The following is a 15,876-nucleotide window of genomic DNA, read 5'->3' as shown; positions in this document are numbered from 1 at the left end:
TGCATTGAAAATGTTAAATATTTTGAAAACTTGTTTATTATAGGAAATATATTAATTGACTCTAAAATATTATCTTATTTTTTCACTTTGTTTTTAATTTAAAAAAAGTATGTTTATGTATAAATTTCAACCTGAACTTAAAAAAAATCGTGATTCGAACACTTGCGACAAATAAATGGGTGCTTCAACACCGCCGCTATGACCACGTATAGCAAGCACACAGCTGGACTTTTGGAGTTTTTGAGAATATGATCCGAAATCTAAATAGGAAAACTAACTTTTTTATAAAGAGTGGTTCTTCGTACAGTCACTGAGGTGACCGAACAATTTTAACTTTTTAATTCCACTTTGTATATATCCAATTGTTATTAAGATATCCTTGGTTGATAAATCCTTGTAATGCTAAATCCAATAAAAAGTCAGTAAACAGTACACTTATTTATTTACATATATACAATGAGGATGCACAATACAAACGAAAGATGTTACATTTATGCTAGCATATGTACTGTCTAAGTCCTAGCAAAGCACTCCCCCTTCTAAACATGTCACACTTATCATATACGAATCTTAGCTCCAGTAGATGATTATCTAAAACATTAGCTCCATCCTATTAATTAACTAACTCCAACTCTACATATATCTTTATCAAATCCTTATCAAACTGTCATAACCTAGCTTGACTTTAACTCAATACACAGCTCCCGATTCTACGAACAATAGCTCCCATTGCTCCACTCATTAAAGACTCGTTATTCTTGACCACACTAGACACTGCTCTACTCTTCATTACCCTAACACAGCTTGACTACTCTGGGCAATGCATCCAAATGCCTGTAACTCTGGACATTTAATCATAAATCACTTCATTACTTTTGAGTCTAAAATTACTACTCATCAGTACCATTTCTTTAAAAATGGTAAGAGATACATCCTTCCATGCCTTTTTTATATTCGTTTACAAAAAAAAATACGAAGACCCACTCTATATCAAGAACACAGTTTTAACATTCAATTTCTATCATTTTTACGGTTACTAAAGCGTATCTTTACTGTATGCAGAGGATTATAAATAACAATCAAATAACAAATAGAGGATTATAAATAACTATCAAATAATAAAAAGAGGATTATAAATAACTATAAAATAATAAAAAAGAGGATTATAAATAACCATCAAATAATAATAAGAGGATTATAAATAACTATCAAATAATAATAAGAGGATTATAAATAACTATCAAATGATAATAAGATGATTATAAATAACAATCAAATAATAATAAGAGGATTATAAATAACTATCAAACAATAATAAGAGGATTATAAATAACTATCAAATAATAATAAGAGGATTATAAATAACTATCAAACAATAATAAGAGGATTATAAATAACTATCAAATAATAATAAGAGGATTATAAATAACTGTCAAATAATAACTAGAGGATTATGAATAACTATCAAATAATAATAAGAGGATTATAAAAAAACTAGCAAATAATAATAAGAGGATTATAAATAACTATCAAACAATAATAAGAGGATTATAAATAATATTAATTTATATTTAAATTTATCAAATAATAATAAGAGGATTATAAATAACTATCAAACAATAATAAGAGGATTATAAATAACTATCAAATAATAATAAGAGGATTATAAATAACTGTCAAATAATAACTAGAGGATTATGAATAACTATCAAATAATAATAAGAGGATTATAAAAAACTATCAAATAATAATAAGAGGATTATAAATAACTATCAAACAATAATAAGAGGATTATAAATAACTATCAAATAATAATAAGAGGATTATAAATAACTATCAAATAATAATAAGAGGATTATAAATAACTATCAAACAATAATAAGAGGATTATAAATAACTATCAAATAATAATAAGAGGATTATAAATAACTATCAAATAATAAAAAAGAGGATTATAAATAACCATCAAATAATAATAAGAGGATTATAAATAACTATCAAATAATAATAAGAGGATTATAAATAAATATAAAATGATAATAATATGATTATAAATAACTATCAAACAATAATAAGAGGATTATAAATAACTATCAAACAATAATAAGAGGATTATAAATAACTATCAAATAATAATAAGAGGATTATAAATAACTGTCAAATAATAATAAGAGGATTATAAATAACTATCAAATAATAATAAGAGGATTATAAATAACTATCAAATAATAATAAGAGGATTATAAATAACTATCAAATAATAATAAGAGGATTATAAATAACTATCAAATTTAACAAAAAATGGTATTTTTTTTATTTTTAAATTTGATATTTTACCTCCCCTTGCATAGGAATATGACTCGCTTAATCCCCACCCCCGATTCCTTCATTTAGAATATGAATAGCTACTGGAAAATGACAGCGGCGCAGAATTTTAGCTACCCGGAACACTATACATATTACAGCTGTAGGTATAAAATCATTGTCTAAAGCCAATACTCTAGGAACACCAAAATGTACATTGTTTTGACACAATTTAATACAAAAAATAATCCCGTTAAATAAACGTAAAAATACAACAAAGTTGCGTTTAAAATTAATTTGTCACTTTTTCTCGCAATGTTCGTTTCTGTTATATATATTTAACTTTTCAACGTCACAAACGTCAAACACGGCTCTAACGTCTATAAGTCACACCATGTATAAAAGGCGCTAAATACACATTAAAGATTACCGAAATAAACAATTATGAACAGGAAAAATTAGAGAAAGTAAATATAAGCATTGAATTCATATTTTGGGATGTCTTCGGTCCTATAACACACCAGGCTGTGCCGACAAATTATCATACCACGCTAAAAGTATTCAATTAGTCGGCACGGCCAGGTGTGTTGTAGGACCGAAGATATCGCAAAATATGAATTCAATGCTTAAATTTCATGAGCTCTATTCCATTCAATATTGAAATCATATGACATTAAGCTTGACTTTCTCTCATGATTGAATCTTTAATGAATTGATAACGGTTTATGTGACCCCTTTTCATCAAATAGTTTCATAATGAGAATCGAGAAGATAAGGGCTATTCAAAACACTGCATTGACATGTAGAATGGATGGTAAAGAATCAGTTAACTAGAGTGAAATTAAACTCTTCTTGAAAGCTGCTTTAAAACTTGTTAAGAATCCCAAAGAAACATTCTCTAAAAAGTTTTAATTTACAGCAACCAAAGTCTGTTTTATAGAAACAAGAGCAGGTGGATTTCAAAGATGAAATTTGATATCATAGGCTTTAAAAATGGGTAACATTCTTAGCGACAAAAACTTACAACAACCAATGTACTGTTTGAAAAAAAATCAACTGATTGTTACTTATGAGATTTGATTGACATTAAGACACATAAAAAAAATTGACAGGCATCATTTTGGAGGTAGTTTACACTAAAGAAAAGCAAAGTACTCAATAGTCATTCCATGATTAAAAAAAAAAGAGTGAAAACGACAGTGTTTAAGAATATTTAACAAATCATTATAAAAACTTCAATATTGAAATTATCTACATTTGTCTGAAAGTCAAATTAATACAAGTAGTGAAACTTGAATCCAATGTTTTAAATCTTCAAAACAAATTTACAATAAGAAGCACTGGGCAAGAATACCCAAAGTCTGAAAATAGCAAAGAATTGCAAAATACAAAAAGAGGCCCATGGGCCACATCGCTCAATTGAGCACATAACAATTTTAAAATGAGCACATTGGAGAGGAAATAAAAGCAGAAATTACTCTAGTATTATAAAGTTTACATAGATTAGGGGTCTCTAATTTTAACCTACAAACTACCTGATGATTTTTCCATACAACAAATGCCTTTTTCCAATATATTCCTAAGTAAATCTTTGATCATCGGTTGTAGCCCCCCTTCACCTGGAAGTCATGATTTGTACAAAATTGAATCTACACTACCTGAAAATGCTTCCATATAACTTCCATTTTTACTGCCCCAGTTGTTCTTGAGATGAAGATTTTTAAAGATTTTTCCTATTTATTCCTATGTAAAACTTGATCTTTGATCATCAATTGTGGCTCCGCCCTACCCCGTGGATCATGATTTGAACAAACAAGAATCAACACTACTTGAATCTACATCTACCCAGTTGTTTTTGGAAAAAAAATGATTTTTACTTCAACAAAAATTTAAGATTTTTAAAATGTACATCTTTTTTCATATTGGCCCAGTTGTTTTTGAGAAAAAACAAATTAAAGATTTTTACTATATTTCTGTTAAACTTGAATCGCCCATTGTGGCCCCGCCCTATCCGGAGGTAACCACAACCAGGGTCATGATTTTGAAAAATTGCTGCTACAATTGCTGGATGAAAAAATCATCATAAAATGCATAAATTGTTCGCAGAAATGTATACCCCCACGATATCCGTAGAGGCACAGTATACAACTAGATCAGAAACCAACTACACACTCCTTATAGAAACTAAAACTTAGCGATTATGCCAATATATTTCTGTTAAACCATACAACAGGTATACGAGAGGTGATATGTACAACTAGTAGTTTTGGGGATAAACAGAATGCTAACGTTTTGTCACACCATCAATTTTCGCCAGATCTTTTACCCTTTGACTTGTTTCATATTCCAAACTTGAGAAAACACCATTCAGAAAGAAGGAACAAGTCAAGGGAATCATAGGATATGCCTTATTCCAGTATACGAAGTGCCATACTAAAATGTGTTCTGGAAAGAATCAGAAATCGAACAAAATATGTTACAGACATGACTGTCTTAATCAAAAGATAATATTTAAGTAATATCCGTTAGTCTTTATCATTGAAAAGCGTTTTTATTTTTTGTTTCTTTCCGAGCAAGGAGGACTTTATTTATTAAACAGCCATCGTAGGTTGACCTTTCTAGCATTCCCCAAGAGCGTGCTTCTGTGTTAAAGAGAGAGAGAGAGTTTTGAGGGAGTTGGTGTATGTTTGACCAGTCTACTTTAAAAGATTCCACAGTTTTATTAAAGTATTAATTTTTTAAATTGACAATAACTTAAAAATTCATAATACGATTTAAGCGCAATTTTCTTATAAAATCGGAAGCTTTATCATTTTTTTTTTATTTCCCTAACTCAAAATATTCAATTAAGTGATCGCTTGAAAGTTTTGAATTTTTTGTTATAGAAGGAAATACGTAAGGGGTTTTATTTTAAGAAAATATTTTCAAAGAAGCCTGATGATCATGCATTGTTTTATTTCTAGGGTATTGTATGATTTTGGACTCTTCTGGGATGCTTGACGGCTATTCTTGCCAAAAATTTTTACATGGATGTCCAGGAGGACCATACTCTACAGATGTTATATATAAATGTGAGAATTTTAATTCATTGATTATCTAGAAATGGTATTTTTATAGACATTAATGAATTTGATCTTTACTATTTCTTTGCTACATATAAAAATACGTAAAATGTTTTTAGTCAACATTATCTTTGTTTTTTTTTTTTAAATTGTTCTATATGCTTTAGACACCGTCCCAATTCTGTTGTTCTTACTGCTTTTCGTGTGCCACGCCTAGCTACTGTATGTAATCATCTTAATATTTTGAAAAATTACATAAAATAAAATGCAAATGCAATATTTTCTAATGAGAAATAGACAGGCCTGAAATTAATTACTATTATTATATATACCTCATATTTCTAATTTCATTGGGAGATAAAAGATATTTAATTTCTCTATTTACTATATCAAATTTTCTTCTGATCATGATTTGACATACTGTGAAGCTCGTTTAGTACGAACACGGATATTGCAAATTCACGGATATAGAGAAGTTATCTTGTATCCCAAACTATATGAATTTCATGAATTCCTTATGCAGCCTTGCTTAGGCTAGAAAAAGGGGGCGGGCCGAATTATACTGGAAATGTTTACTGTGACACCACAAACAAGCTAATTCAGAGAAAAGTAAACCATGCGCAGTTCGGCTGTCGGGAAGGGGGGGGGGGGGGGTCGGGGGTTCGGATCCCCTTCACTGAATTTGTAGAATTATTAAATGTATACAAATGTATACATACAATGTAAGCAAATAAAATATGCTAATATGGAAATAAAGGTTTGATGGATTATTCATTTTTATGTGTGTAGAAGATTCTTTTTTATATGGAATATTTATCACACTGTAATGATGATAGTATGAGTTTGTACAAGGCAGACCTCATAAATTTTTCCTTTCACATGCTGAATACTATCGTTAAGTAAAAAAAGAAAAGTATTTCGAGAAAAAAAATGGATTGTCCGAGATGCGATCCCGGGCCCTCTTACATTTGAAGCGAGAGACATACATTAACCGCTAGACCACGGAGCCGCTGTAACGTGGCGACAATAGTATATAAACATGAAGTGACATACATGTATATATTCACGTTCGATATTGTCAAAATGTATGGTGTCTAATTTAACCTTTATAAAATAGGTCTAATATTTGTAATAAGAATATAATCCACCGAGAACCTGTTTTATACGTAATAATTCTCCTCATGTCCCTGTGCTAAAAACAGTGACATGTAATACAATAAATACTAATAAAACAAACGGGGCGGGGCACTTTGAGAGGAGTGAGAGAGGTCCTAGGGAGTTTTGGTATAATATTACATAGCAAAAGCTCAAAATCTTCTTGAAATATCGCCCGAAAATGATAGTGTTTCATACAAGCAGAATGTATAAATTTACGACCTTGAACGTTGATCTTTTGACCTTTAAATCGAAAGGGGGCGTCCTTAGACCACAGGAAGTTGTTCTGTAAAATATCATTGCAAAAGCTCAAAGGGTTCTCGAGATATCGTTTGGAAACGAAAGTGTTATAACAGACAGAATTTGCTTATTTATGACCTTGACCTTTGACCTTTTGATCTCAAAATCAATAGGGGTCTTCTTTAGTCAATAGGCAGTTGTTATGCTAAATTTCATTGCAGAAGCTCAAAGGGTTCTCGAGATATTGCGTGGAAACGAAAGCGTTACAGACAGACAGAAAGACTGACGAACGGACGGACAGACGGACAAACCCAAATTAATGTCCCCAACTTTTTAAGCGGGAGACAAAAAATAGGTAAATTATGTATTTCTCATAATACCAGAATAGCAAATAATTTGTAATTTTAATCTGTATAAGTATAATAAACAACATGAAAACGTATCAATGCATTCAATCAAAGTACTGAAAGTACTGATACGAGTTGATGGTTGTTCAAGCTTATAAATTGAACACTACTTTACTGATAAGGAAATGAAATTGCCTTTTAAAAATTGCAGAAATTTAGACTTCCATTTGATTTCTGATGTCAATTTCATGTGCACTGTATTATTAAATCCCATAAAGAAATAATGTCATGTGAAATAATAAGGAAAGCAATTCTTTTTACATTATATTTAAACATTTATTGTGTAATAGTGCTCTATTTTAACAAATGAATTGAAACGCTCTTTTATACCTACAGTGTATCATGGTACAACAATATCTGAATGCCCTTAATGTGGATACAGCAAAAGTAATATCTCTTTAAAACAAGATGCCCATGGGCCACATCGCTCACCAGAGTAACTTGGGTGATGCAGTTCTTTACCAGATTCCCTCTCTTTCTTTACCTATGATGTACCCCCTTCCCTTTTATGATTTTAAAACTTTAGAATCTAAACAACCCAAGGATGCTTCCACATAAGTTTCAGCTTTCCAGGCTCAGTGGTTCTTGAGAAGAAGATTTTTAATTTTGTTCTATATATTTCTATGTAAAACATGGATTCCCTATTGTGGCCCCGCCCTACTCCCGGGGGTCATGATTTTAACAATTTAATATCTACACTACCCAAGAATGCTTCCACATAAGTTTCAGCTGTCTTGGCCCTGTGGTTCTTCAGAAGAAGATTTTTCAAGCTTTGTTCTATATATTTCTATGTAAAACTTGGATTCCCTATTGTAAAAATAAAATATCTAAAATTCCACATAAGTTTCAGCTTTCCTGGCCCAGAGGTTCTTGATAAGAAGATTTTTTATTGACCCCACATATTTTTGTCTTTTCTTGATAAAGGGGACAATGTTAACAATTTAAACTTCCCATCACCCAAGGATGCTTTTTGCCAAGTTTGGTTAAAATTGGTCCATTGATTCTTACAATTATTCGAAAATTTCTGAAAAGTTTACAAACACTGACGGACGAACAAAATGTGATCAGAAAAGCTCATTTTTTCAGGTGACCTAAAATACTTTTCATTATCAATTTGACAATTACTATTGGCAAACTTATCATATAAGATTTTTTTAACATTGCAGTCTTCCAGTTTGAATGTGTAAAAGCACAATATACAGTAAAATACAAGAAAATGATTTTTTATAGAAAAGAGAAAGTCCTGTCACAATTTTGTTCATAATTTTCTCTGTAACGAGCATTAAGAATGCAAAATGTGTGTAATCTTACAGAAGTTTTACACAGGACCCTGATTTACAAATAAATGCTTCAGTAATTACTTTTATATTTGGGCTACAGGAGAAAACTAATAATTATGTTCTTGAGCATATACACTTTACAACTGTTGCAAAAACACATGGTCACGGTAAAATATTTGTTGCATATCACAATAAGCTGTAAGATTTTACCTTCATGACACACAATAGACACAAGTTGGACAACAGCATTTTTTTTCCAATGTAAATTGTAGTAGCTGAAATCGGTTTTGAAATTCAAACATGAAATTAATATGATATATATAAACATATGCCTCCAACATTTTCTTGAAAATAAAATTTATGCTATCAAACTGCGGTTTAATGATATTGCTTCTAATTGATGTCACTACAAAGTACATACTTTGTACATCACCTGAGTATCTCGGCTTGGAAAAAAAGAAGATATCAGTTCCATTTTGAAAGTTTAACTTTATAAATGGTCTCAATGGGGGGAAGGGGCATTTTGAACTTAAGTTGTAACAAGTTTACAACACAACAGACAACAAAGAAATCGGATCAAAAAACTCAATTAAGCTTTTGACTCAGGTGAGCAAAAATGTGTTTCGCCATGCAATTTTAAAACAATTACAAATATAAAATTAGACCAGATAATGAACACAATAAATTGATATGAAATAAACTTTTTCCCAGAGGTGATTTTACAAGGAAAAGTTCTCAATATAAAGATACACATTCTTCATTTCACATTTGTTCCAGTTTTCAAGGGGAAGCTTGTCCTCCACCATACAAAAGACTGACAGCACAATTTTCTAATATATATATATATCAATGCTTGAAATTGTTCTACTACAACAGTAAGTTTATCAAATCTCCCAGCTATCCTTTATGCTCTGCCATTTGTGGTGTATACCTCTAGAAAAATAAAATATTTTACATTATCATTAAAATGACATATAAATAACAAGTAAAATTGAAGATCTGAAGGGTATTTTATTTATTATGACATTTAAAAAGTACCTCTTTGCTTTCCTGGAGATGTCATCTGGCAAAACCCCCAACATGGTAGTGATGGAGTTAAATTTCAATTTTAAACCAACAAACCTCCAGTGAAAAAGGTTTCGTAAAAAATCCTTCCAGGAATCATTATGCTCTGGCCCTTATGGTTTATACATGGAAAAATAACAAATTTTAAATTCTAAATTAAAACAACATATGAAAAAAGATTTGAAGATTTTATTTATTAGACATCTTAAATGTAAATCATTATCTTTCCAAAGCAATAAATTTTTCATTTGAATTCCAATGTAGGAATTCAAACCACTTCTTTATACAAAATGCTTACAAGTGCATTAGCAACACGTACACTGTCTACCTCTACTATCTTCTGAGAAATTGTTTGATGCTTTATGCATATCTGCTGCAATGCAAGTAATAGCTCAAACAATTTTTCTTTGAACCTGATATTTTCCAGAAAATTTTGTCTTTTTCTTTTTTGAGCCCTTGACATCATCAACATAATGCATCTTTAAGATCATCAAGATCTCAATCTGATCTTTATTTTTTTTTTACATCTCAAATTGTTAATTCCATAGTTGTACAAGTAGAGCTTTTCAAAAAAGCTTACCGTCTATAGCAACAATTTTAAACAGTAAACAGATCTACACTTAACATGCCGTATAATTCATTTGAATTTCTGGATTTTGTATTTCTAAATTATCTTTATACGGGCATTATCCCTACCACGGTTGTCGCTCGGTCATCTCCGTAAACTTTGACAAACCTCGGCTGACAATCGCATCATCTCGGGTCTTTCCGTCAGAGGTCGGAAAAACAACCTCGAATGTATTAACATCACCGGATGTTAAAAATTTGTACCTTTGGAAAGAAGTCCCTTCTATAGTATATTCCAGGTAATTTCATTACATTGAATAAAGTTAAACTCCATATTCCACAGATAAAAGGTCTCCATGCATTTATTTCAAAGATCGTGAAAAGGGAGGGTTGTCATGGCGTCTACCATATACATTCGAGGTCGTTTTTCCGCTAGTCGTAAAGGCCCGAGAAGTTGCGATTGCCTCGGCTGATTCCCATTCACTCTTAAAACAAGAAATGGGAAAAGAATAATAACAAACTGTAAAGCCTGCAAGCAATAACTATCAAATTTTATTTATAATGAAATTAAAGAGACCTTTTTATTTATTGCTATAAAAAATATCATGTTATTAAGAAATAATTACTGCTGATTTTGTTGTTCATTTTGTCATTTTTTTAAGATTGGAAATCTTGCAAAATTGTTAAGTCGTACGAAAAATAGATCATCAGAAAGTTATTTCCTTTGCCTTGAACAACATTTCAACAAATGAAATAATTGAAAATTTTCTCATCATGCAATTTCTACCAATCACAAAAGAGAGGAAGTACATAGTCCGAAGACTGTAAAAAACTTCACCTATACAATACCGTCTTCCAAGGAAGACGGTAATGACACATGATGCCTTTGTACTCGCATGTCATCCAGAACATGTGTATTTTTTTTTTCACATACATTGTATTCCCATTCCCATTTATGAATATTTTTTTTATTTTATAATGGAAATAAATAAATAAGACACTTTTGACCCTGTTATGTTACACTAAAAAAGTGGTCTATATTTTTCTGAAGCGATATGAGTAAACATAAATCAATTAAAATAACTTATTCCAGATTTATTATAAACAGGTGCGTGTGGTGGATTTTGATCCGCTCCTGGCTAAAAAAAAATGGCGTCGTTCCAACAGATGCTTCGTTCTCATCGTATTTTTCGTGTGATACAACAAATAGAAATATTATCTTGGATAATTTCGTTTCGTATCATTGCATGCAGAAAAATATTCATTCGATTTTAACTAAAACATGACCGATTCTCTCAAGAAAGTGGAAATCTAGTCGAAATTTCAATGGCATGTCCTGTCGCACGACTGCTGTTTTGTGTGTTTTCAAAGACTTGAAAATAATATTTCTAGTGAGGCAGTTGCCTCATTACTACAATGGAAGCTACTTTTGCGGAAAAAACACAAAGAAAAATTTATATAGAATCAGGCCCCTAAAGCCGCAAAAACAAGGTGGCACTAATGTTTACTCGGTCAGTACGATACAAAGTCCTATCGATAAACTACTGGCTAAGTTTATATTTCAGAGCAACACGTGCAACTATACTTAAATGTACATGTAATTACAGTTACGTACCTTCTAAAAATTTCCTAGTAAGCCTCCACAGTCCCGTCAATTTCTTTTGAAGTCACTGTTGTGCTGCCGATTTTGCGTGTTTTTGTTTACAAAGCAAAGTAGCATGGTGCGTATGAATATGAAAAAGTAGTTCGATCTCTATGTTAGGCCTATGTGTCATTTGTATAAATCCAAACGAACAGAAAAATTAACCAATGTTTTATGCAATTAAAAATTAAAAATCGACAAGACATATATGCACATATAGGAATATGAGAAGTGACGAAATACACTATTCTTCAAAATGAATTTTTTTGTCGGAGCACAATAATTTGTAATTTTAATACTTAAAATAAATTTCCTTTTAAAAAAAGTATAATATATATGTATAATAAACAACATGAAAACGTATCAATGCATTCAAAATAGCTGCTTGTTATATCCCAGACAACAGTTTATAAACACATCATTGAACACAGCAAACTTATCGACACGACGTCATTTTGGTAAAATTGACGAATTTTATGTGCTGTGAAAACAGATCAAGTATATTTTTTACAGTGTAAAATGTATTTTATTATTAAACAGAATATTATTTACATATTTTAGATAGGCTATAAATACCCCTAACACTAATTCCAAAAGTACAATATCTACATTCAGTGTAATTTTCCTTATGAAATCCATTAGAAATCCACGACGTTCAATTTTCTATAACATACGCGAAACCTTGTCACCGCGCGTTAGAATACACAGTAGGAACTATAAGCATTTTCAATACCTAGAGACATCTAAATGTAATGATTTATTTCAATTAAATGAAAAACTATAACCCTGAAAAATTAACGTAAAAATTAAAGTAATGTGAGTTAAGATTTAATTTGTCACTTTTTTCCTCGCAATGTTTGTTTGCGTTATTTAACTTTGCAACGTCATTTAACGTCATTTGACGTCACAAACGGCACTTACATCTATTAACCATTGCAGAGCTAGAATACAATAACAGGGCGTCTTTTTTTGACGGACAATTAGTTTTTACGATGTGTTGTTTTTCAGTATTGACACTTCCAATCAGACTTTGTGCAGAGCTGCAGCCAAAGATTTACTGAAAGATGGGAGACAGAGCTTCAGTGAGGGTCGGACAATATTAATATTAATGAAGTGACACTCTAACTCACTAATTGCTATTACCAAATATGTAAACCCTATGATGCAGCTTCTTGTACAAAAGATGCGCGCACTGAGTATCAATAGCTTTTAACATCTTAGCTCCGGGACGAACTACGAGAGCTTTTACGAACTTAGCTCTGAGACCTATGTGATGCAATGACTATGTGAGCTTTCACCATCTTGGCTCCGAGATCTTTATAATTGAACTCTTCAAGTATCATTGTTTGTTACCTTTGCTGTGACTTTTTAATAAAACTATAAACTTACAAAAGTCTCTTTAATTCAAACACATTAGCTAATTGTGTTATAACCGTAAAACCGAGGTCCCGTGTCACAGCAGGTGTTGCACGATAAAGATCCCTCCCTGCTCAAAGGCCGTAACTGCCGAGCATAGGCATAAATTAGCAGCCCTTCAGCGGCAATGGTGGCGTCTCCAAATCAGTGAAATATTCTGGAGAGGGACGTTTAACATTATACAGTCAATCAATTAACCAATCAAATAGGGTATGCCCTTGCAATTTTGAAATTTGTTTATGACCTCCATTCAGTACTCATTCTTTGCATTTACTTTTGATGGGACCAAACTTAATTGATAACAAAGTAAAATACTAAAATAATTATAATAATTTCAATAAGTATTCATTTTATGTTATAATAAAATGACTTTCTTAAAATAAATTAGGTTATTAAAAAATCCCGTTTTTACACGTCTAAATTCCATTGATTTCTTAATGGTAACTTAACAGAACTGCGTATACCAATATAACGAATTACGGAAATAGCGAAATAATTTAATTTTGTTTGTATTCTAGCCTCTCATTGGTTGATTTCAAAAAGGAACGCAAATAATTCTGTAGAATCTGGTTTGGTGTGGATACACCTCCTTGACAACCAGCTGAATCATCTATATCCGTGTAATCCCCTCATTTTCAGTCCTTTTACCTCATGTAAACAAACATCATGGCTGCTAGGTCTATGTATCAGTTATTACCTCCCCTCGCTTCCTGTCATTTTCGTTACTACGGTTGTATCATTAAGCGGCAAATTTGAACTCATAAAAAGCAATACATTTTTTCATACACATTTGTTTTCTCATTCATTATAAAATTCCAGGTTATAAAACGTAAATAGACTCAAACCAGGTTATATCGAATAATTTGGCCAAGAATTAGAGTCATTCCTCAAATAATTTCACAGGTCCAAGTGACTTCGTTATAACCGAGTTTTACTGTATTATTGGTGTCTGGAAAAAGTAACCCAAACTATTTTCCATTTGAATTCAATGCAGTCATTGTTGACGAAAATCAATGTTTGGAGTTTTTAAAAAACAAAATGGGGAACAGAGCAGAGGGATAGTTAACCTTAAAAGCCTTTTTATCAAAATTTGCAGGTCTCCACCGGCAAGTGGTGGCGTCTCCATATGAACGAAAAATTCTCGAGAGGAAAGTTAAACAATATACAATTAATCAGTCATTAAATTTCTTAAGTTATGAAAATAATTAAAAACGTTTAGTTCACTGGATATAAGCATAATATTAAAAGTTAATAAAAAGTGGCAAGTGGTATTTACAGTGCAAATTACTAACGATATCAGTACAAATATTACGATTTATTATTTTTCTTTATTTTTCCAACTATCTGATTGGTTCAAACTGGACCACATGATCAAGTATAAAAAGTGTTACAGGCTGGATGTTTCTATTTTAAAAATTTGTTAACCTGCTGTTTCTAAAATTGGAAACGTTCTTCTGAGAAGCAACAATGGTGCTAATGTCACAATAGTCTTTATAAACTTTTCTAAAAACAGGTACTACAGCTGGTTTTCGCTGCTGTAACGTCATAATGCAATGACATAAAAATGCCTTGTATGAGAAGGTACTGAGTATTAGAAAGAAGGATTTGAAGACATTTCTTATTAACTGATAAAAAATAATAAAACAATTGTAGCCTTTTGATTCGGTGCAATCCGCGATATATAGACCTTAGAGAAAGCATATCGACGTCGCACTTCGAGGTCGGTCGATATGCTTTCTCTAAGGTCTATATATCGAGGGATTGGTCTCATCAAAAGGCTATAATAGTATATTATTAAAGCTATCCGTACAAATATGTGCTATTTGTCTTCAACTTAGCGTCATTAACTTTCCCCATCATTTCATCATCTAAATCATCTTCATCATCATCATAATAATTTTTTTTCATTATTTTTTTTTTTCTGGGTAGATCCAAGTTGTCTGCATATCAATGCTTTTGAGAAGTGTTTTTTAGCAGAACCATTTTGCCCTAACATAAGCAGGTACCGTTCTTTAGTTTTTGGATTGAAAATAAATATGTTGTAAATTAACTTAGGCAATTATGTTTTTGTTTCACATCCGCTCATTATTTTCAGGTATCTTCGATTTTTTCCTGAATTATAAAATGAAATATAAAAGGGTTTTTGCGTCAGATTAAGTTTCATATATAGACTTTCTCTATACAAAGGACATTGTTGTTTTTTTGTCTTTGCTAAAATTTTCATTAAAAAACAGTTGATAATAATTTTTTCACGTTCACTATAATTGAAAATATGGTTTAAGGTAACTTAACTTTTTCTATTTTAGAAACGATGTCACTAGAAAAGTTGAGATACCATCTTTCAACACTACTACAAAGTCAGTTCAGAAGAAGAATTCAAAAAATTCAATAGAGCACTTCTTGTGGCTTTTACTTCTTTTACCAATTGCAGCAGGGATTTCGATTTATGCATGTCGGAAAAGAGGGACCCTTCCTTGTCAGGAAAAAAAGGAAAGACATCGCGATGAAGAGGAATGCAAAGACAGTCTACTTACTGAAAGTATATAATTTAATTTTCTTTTTCTAAAGAAAGTTCGGGTATATTGTTGTTACTCATGTCCATCTTTTAGGATATGGTTGGTCTTGTCATATTGATGTGCAGTAAGGTTTCGGTATTTTCATTTTTCGAGGTGTGCCGAGTGGTGCCATCTAAAAATGATAATGGTTACCCAATGTGATGTTGCAATTGCAAAAATGTG

General features: G+C 31.2%; 1 protein-coding gene across 1 annotated transcript in view; it reads left to right on the top strand.

The window, feature by feature from the left end:
• The window catches only part of LOC134258333 (uncharacterized), a 38,296-nt gene extending 22,460 nt beyond the window's left edge, over window positions 1–15,836 (top strand). Inside the window, exons 4-6 of the mRNA XM_062740856.1 lie at window positions 5,268–5,375; window positions 15,068–15,140; window positions 15,445–15,836. Of these exons, the coding sequence (XP_062596840.1) occupies window positions 5,268–5,375; window positions 15,068–15,140; window positions 15,445–15,685 (422 nt within the window). The 3' untranslated portion in view covers window positions 15,686–15,836. The remainder of the gene's footprint in view (window positions 1–5,267; window positions 5,376–15,067; window positions 15,141–15,444) is intronic.
• The last annotated feature ends 40 nt before the right edge of the window (window positions 15,837–15,876 follow it).

Source organism: Saccostrea cucullata, unplaced genomic scaffold (genome assembly GCF_032062105.1).
Source record: "Saccostrea cucullata isolate Sc308-1 unplaced genomic scaffold, CSIRO_AGI_Scuc_v1 ctg2235, whole genome shotgun sequence".
NCBI lineage: Eukaryota > Metazoa > Mollusca > Bivalvia > Ostreida > Ostreidae > Saccostrea > Saccostrea cuccullata.
The sequence above is the reverse complement of the archived record's forward strand: the minus strand, read 5'-3'. Positions and strand labels throughout refer to the sequence as shown.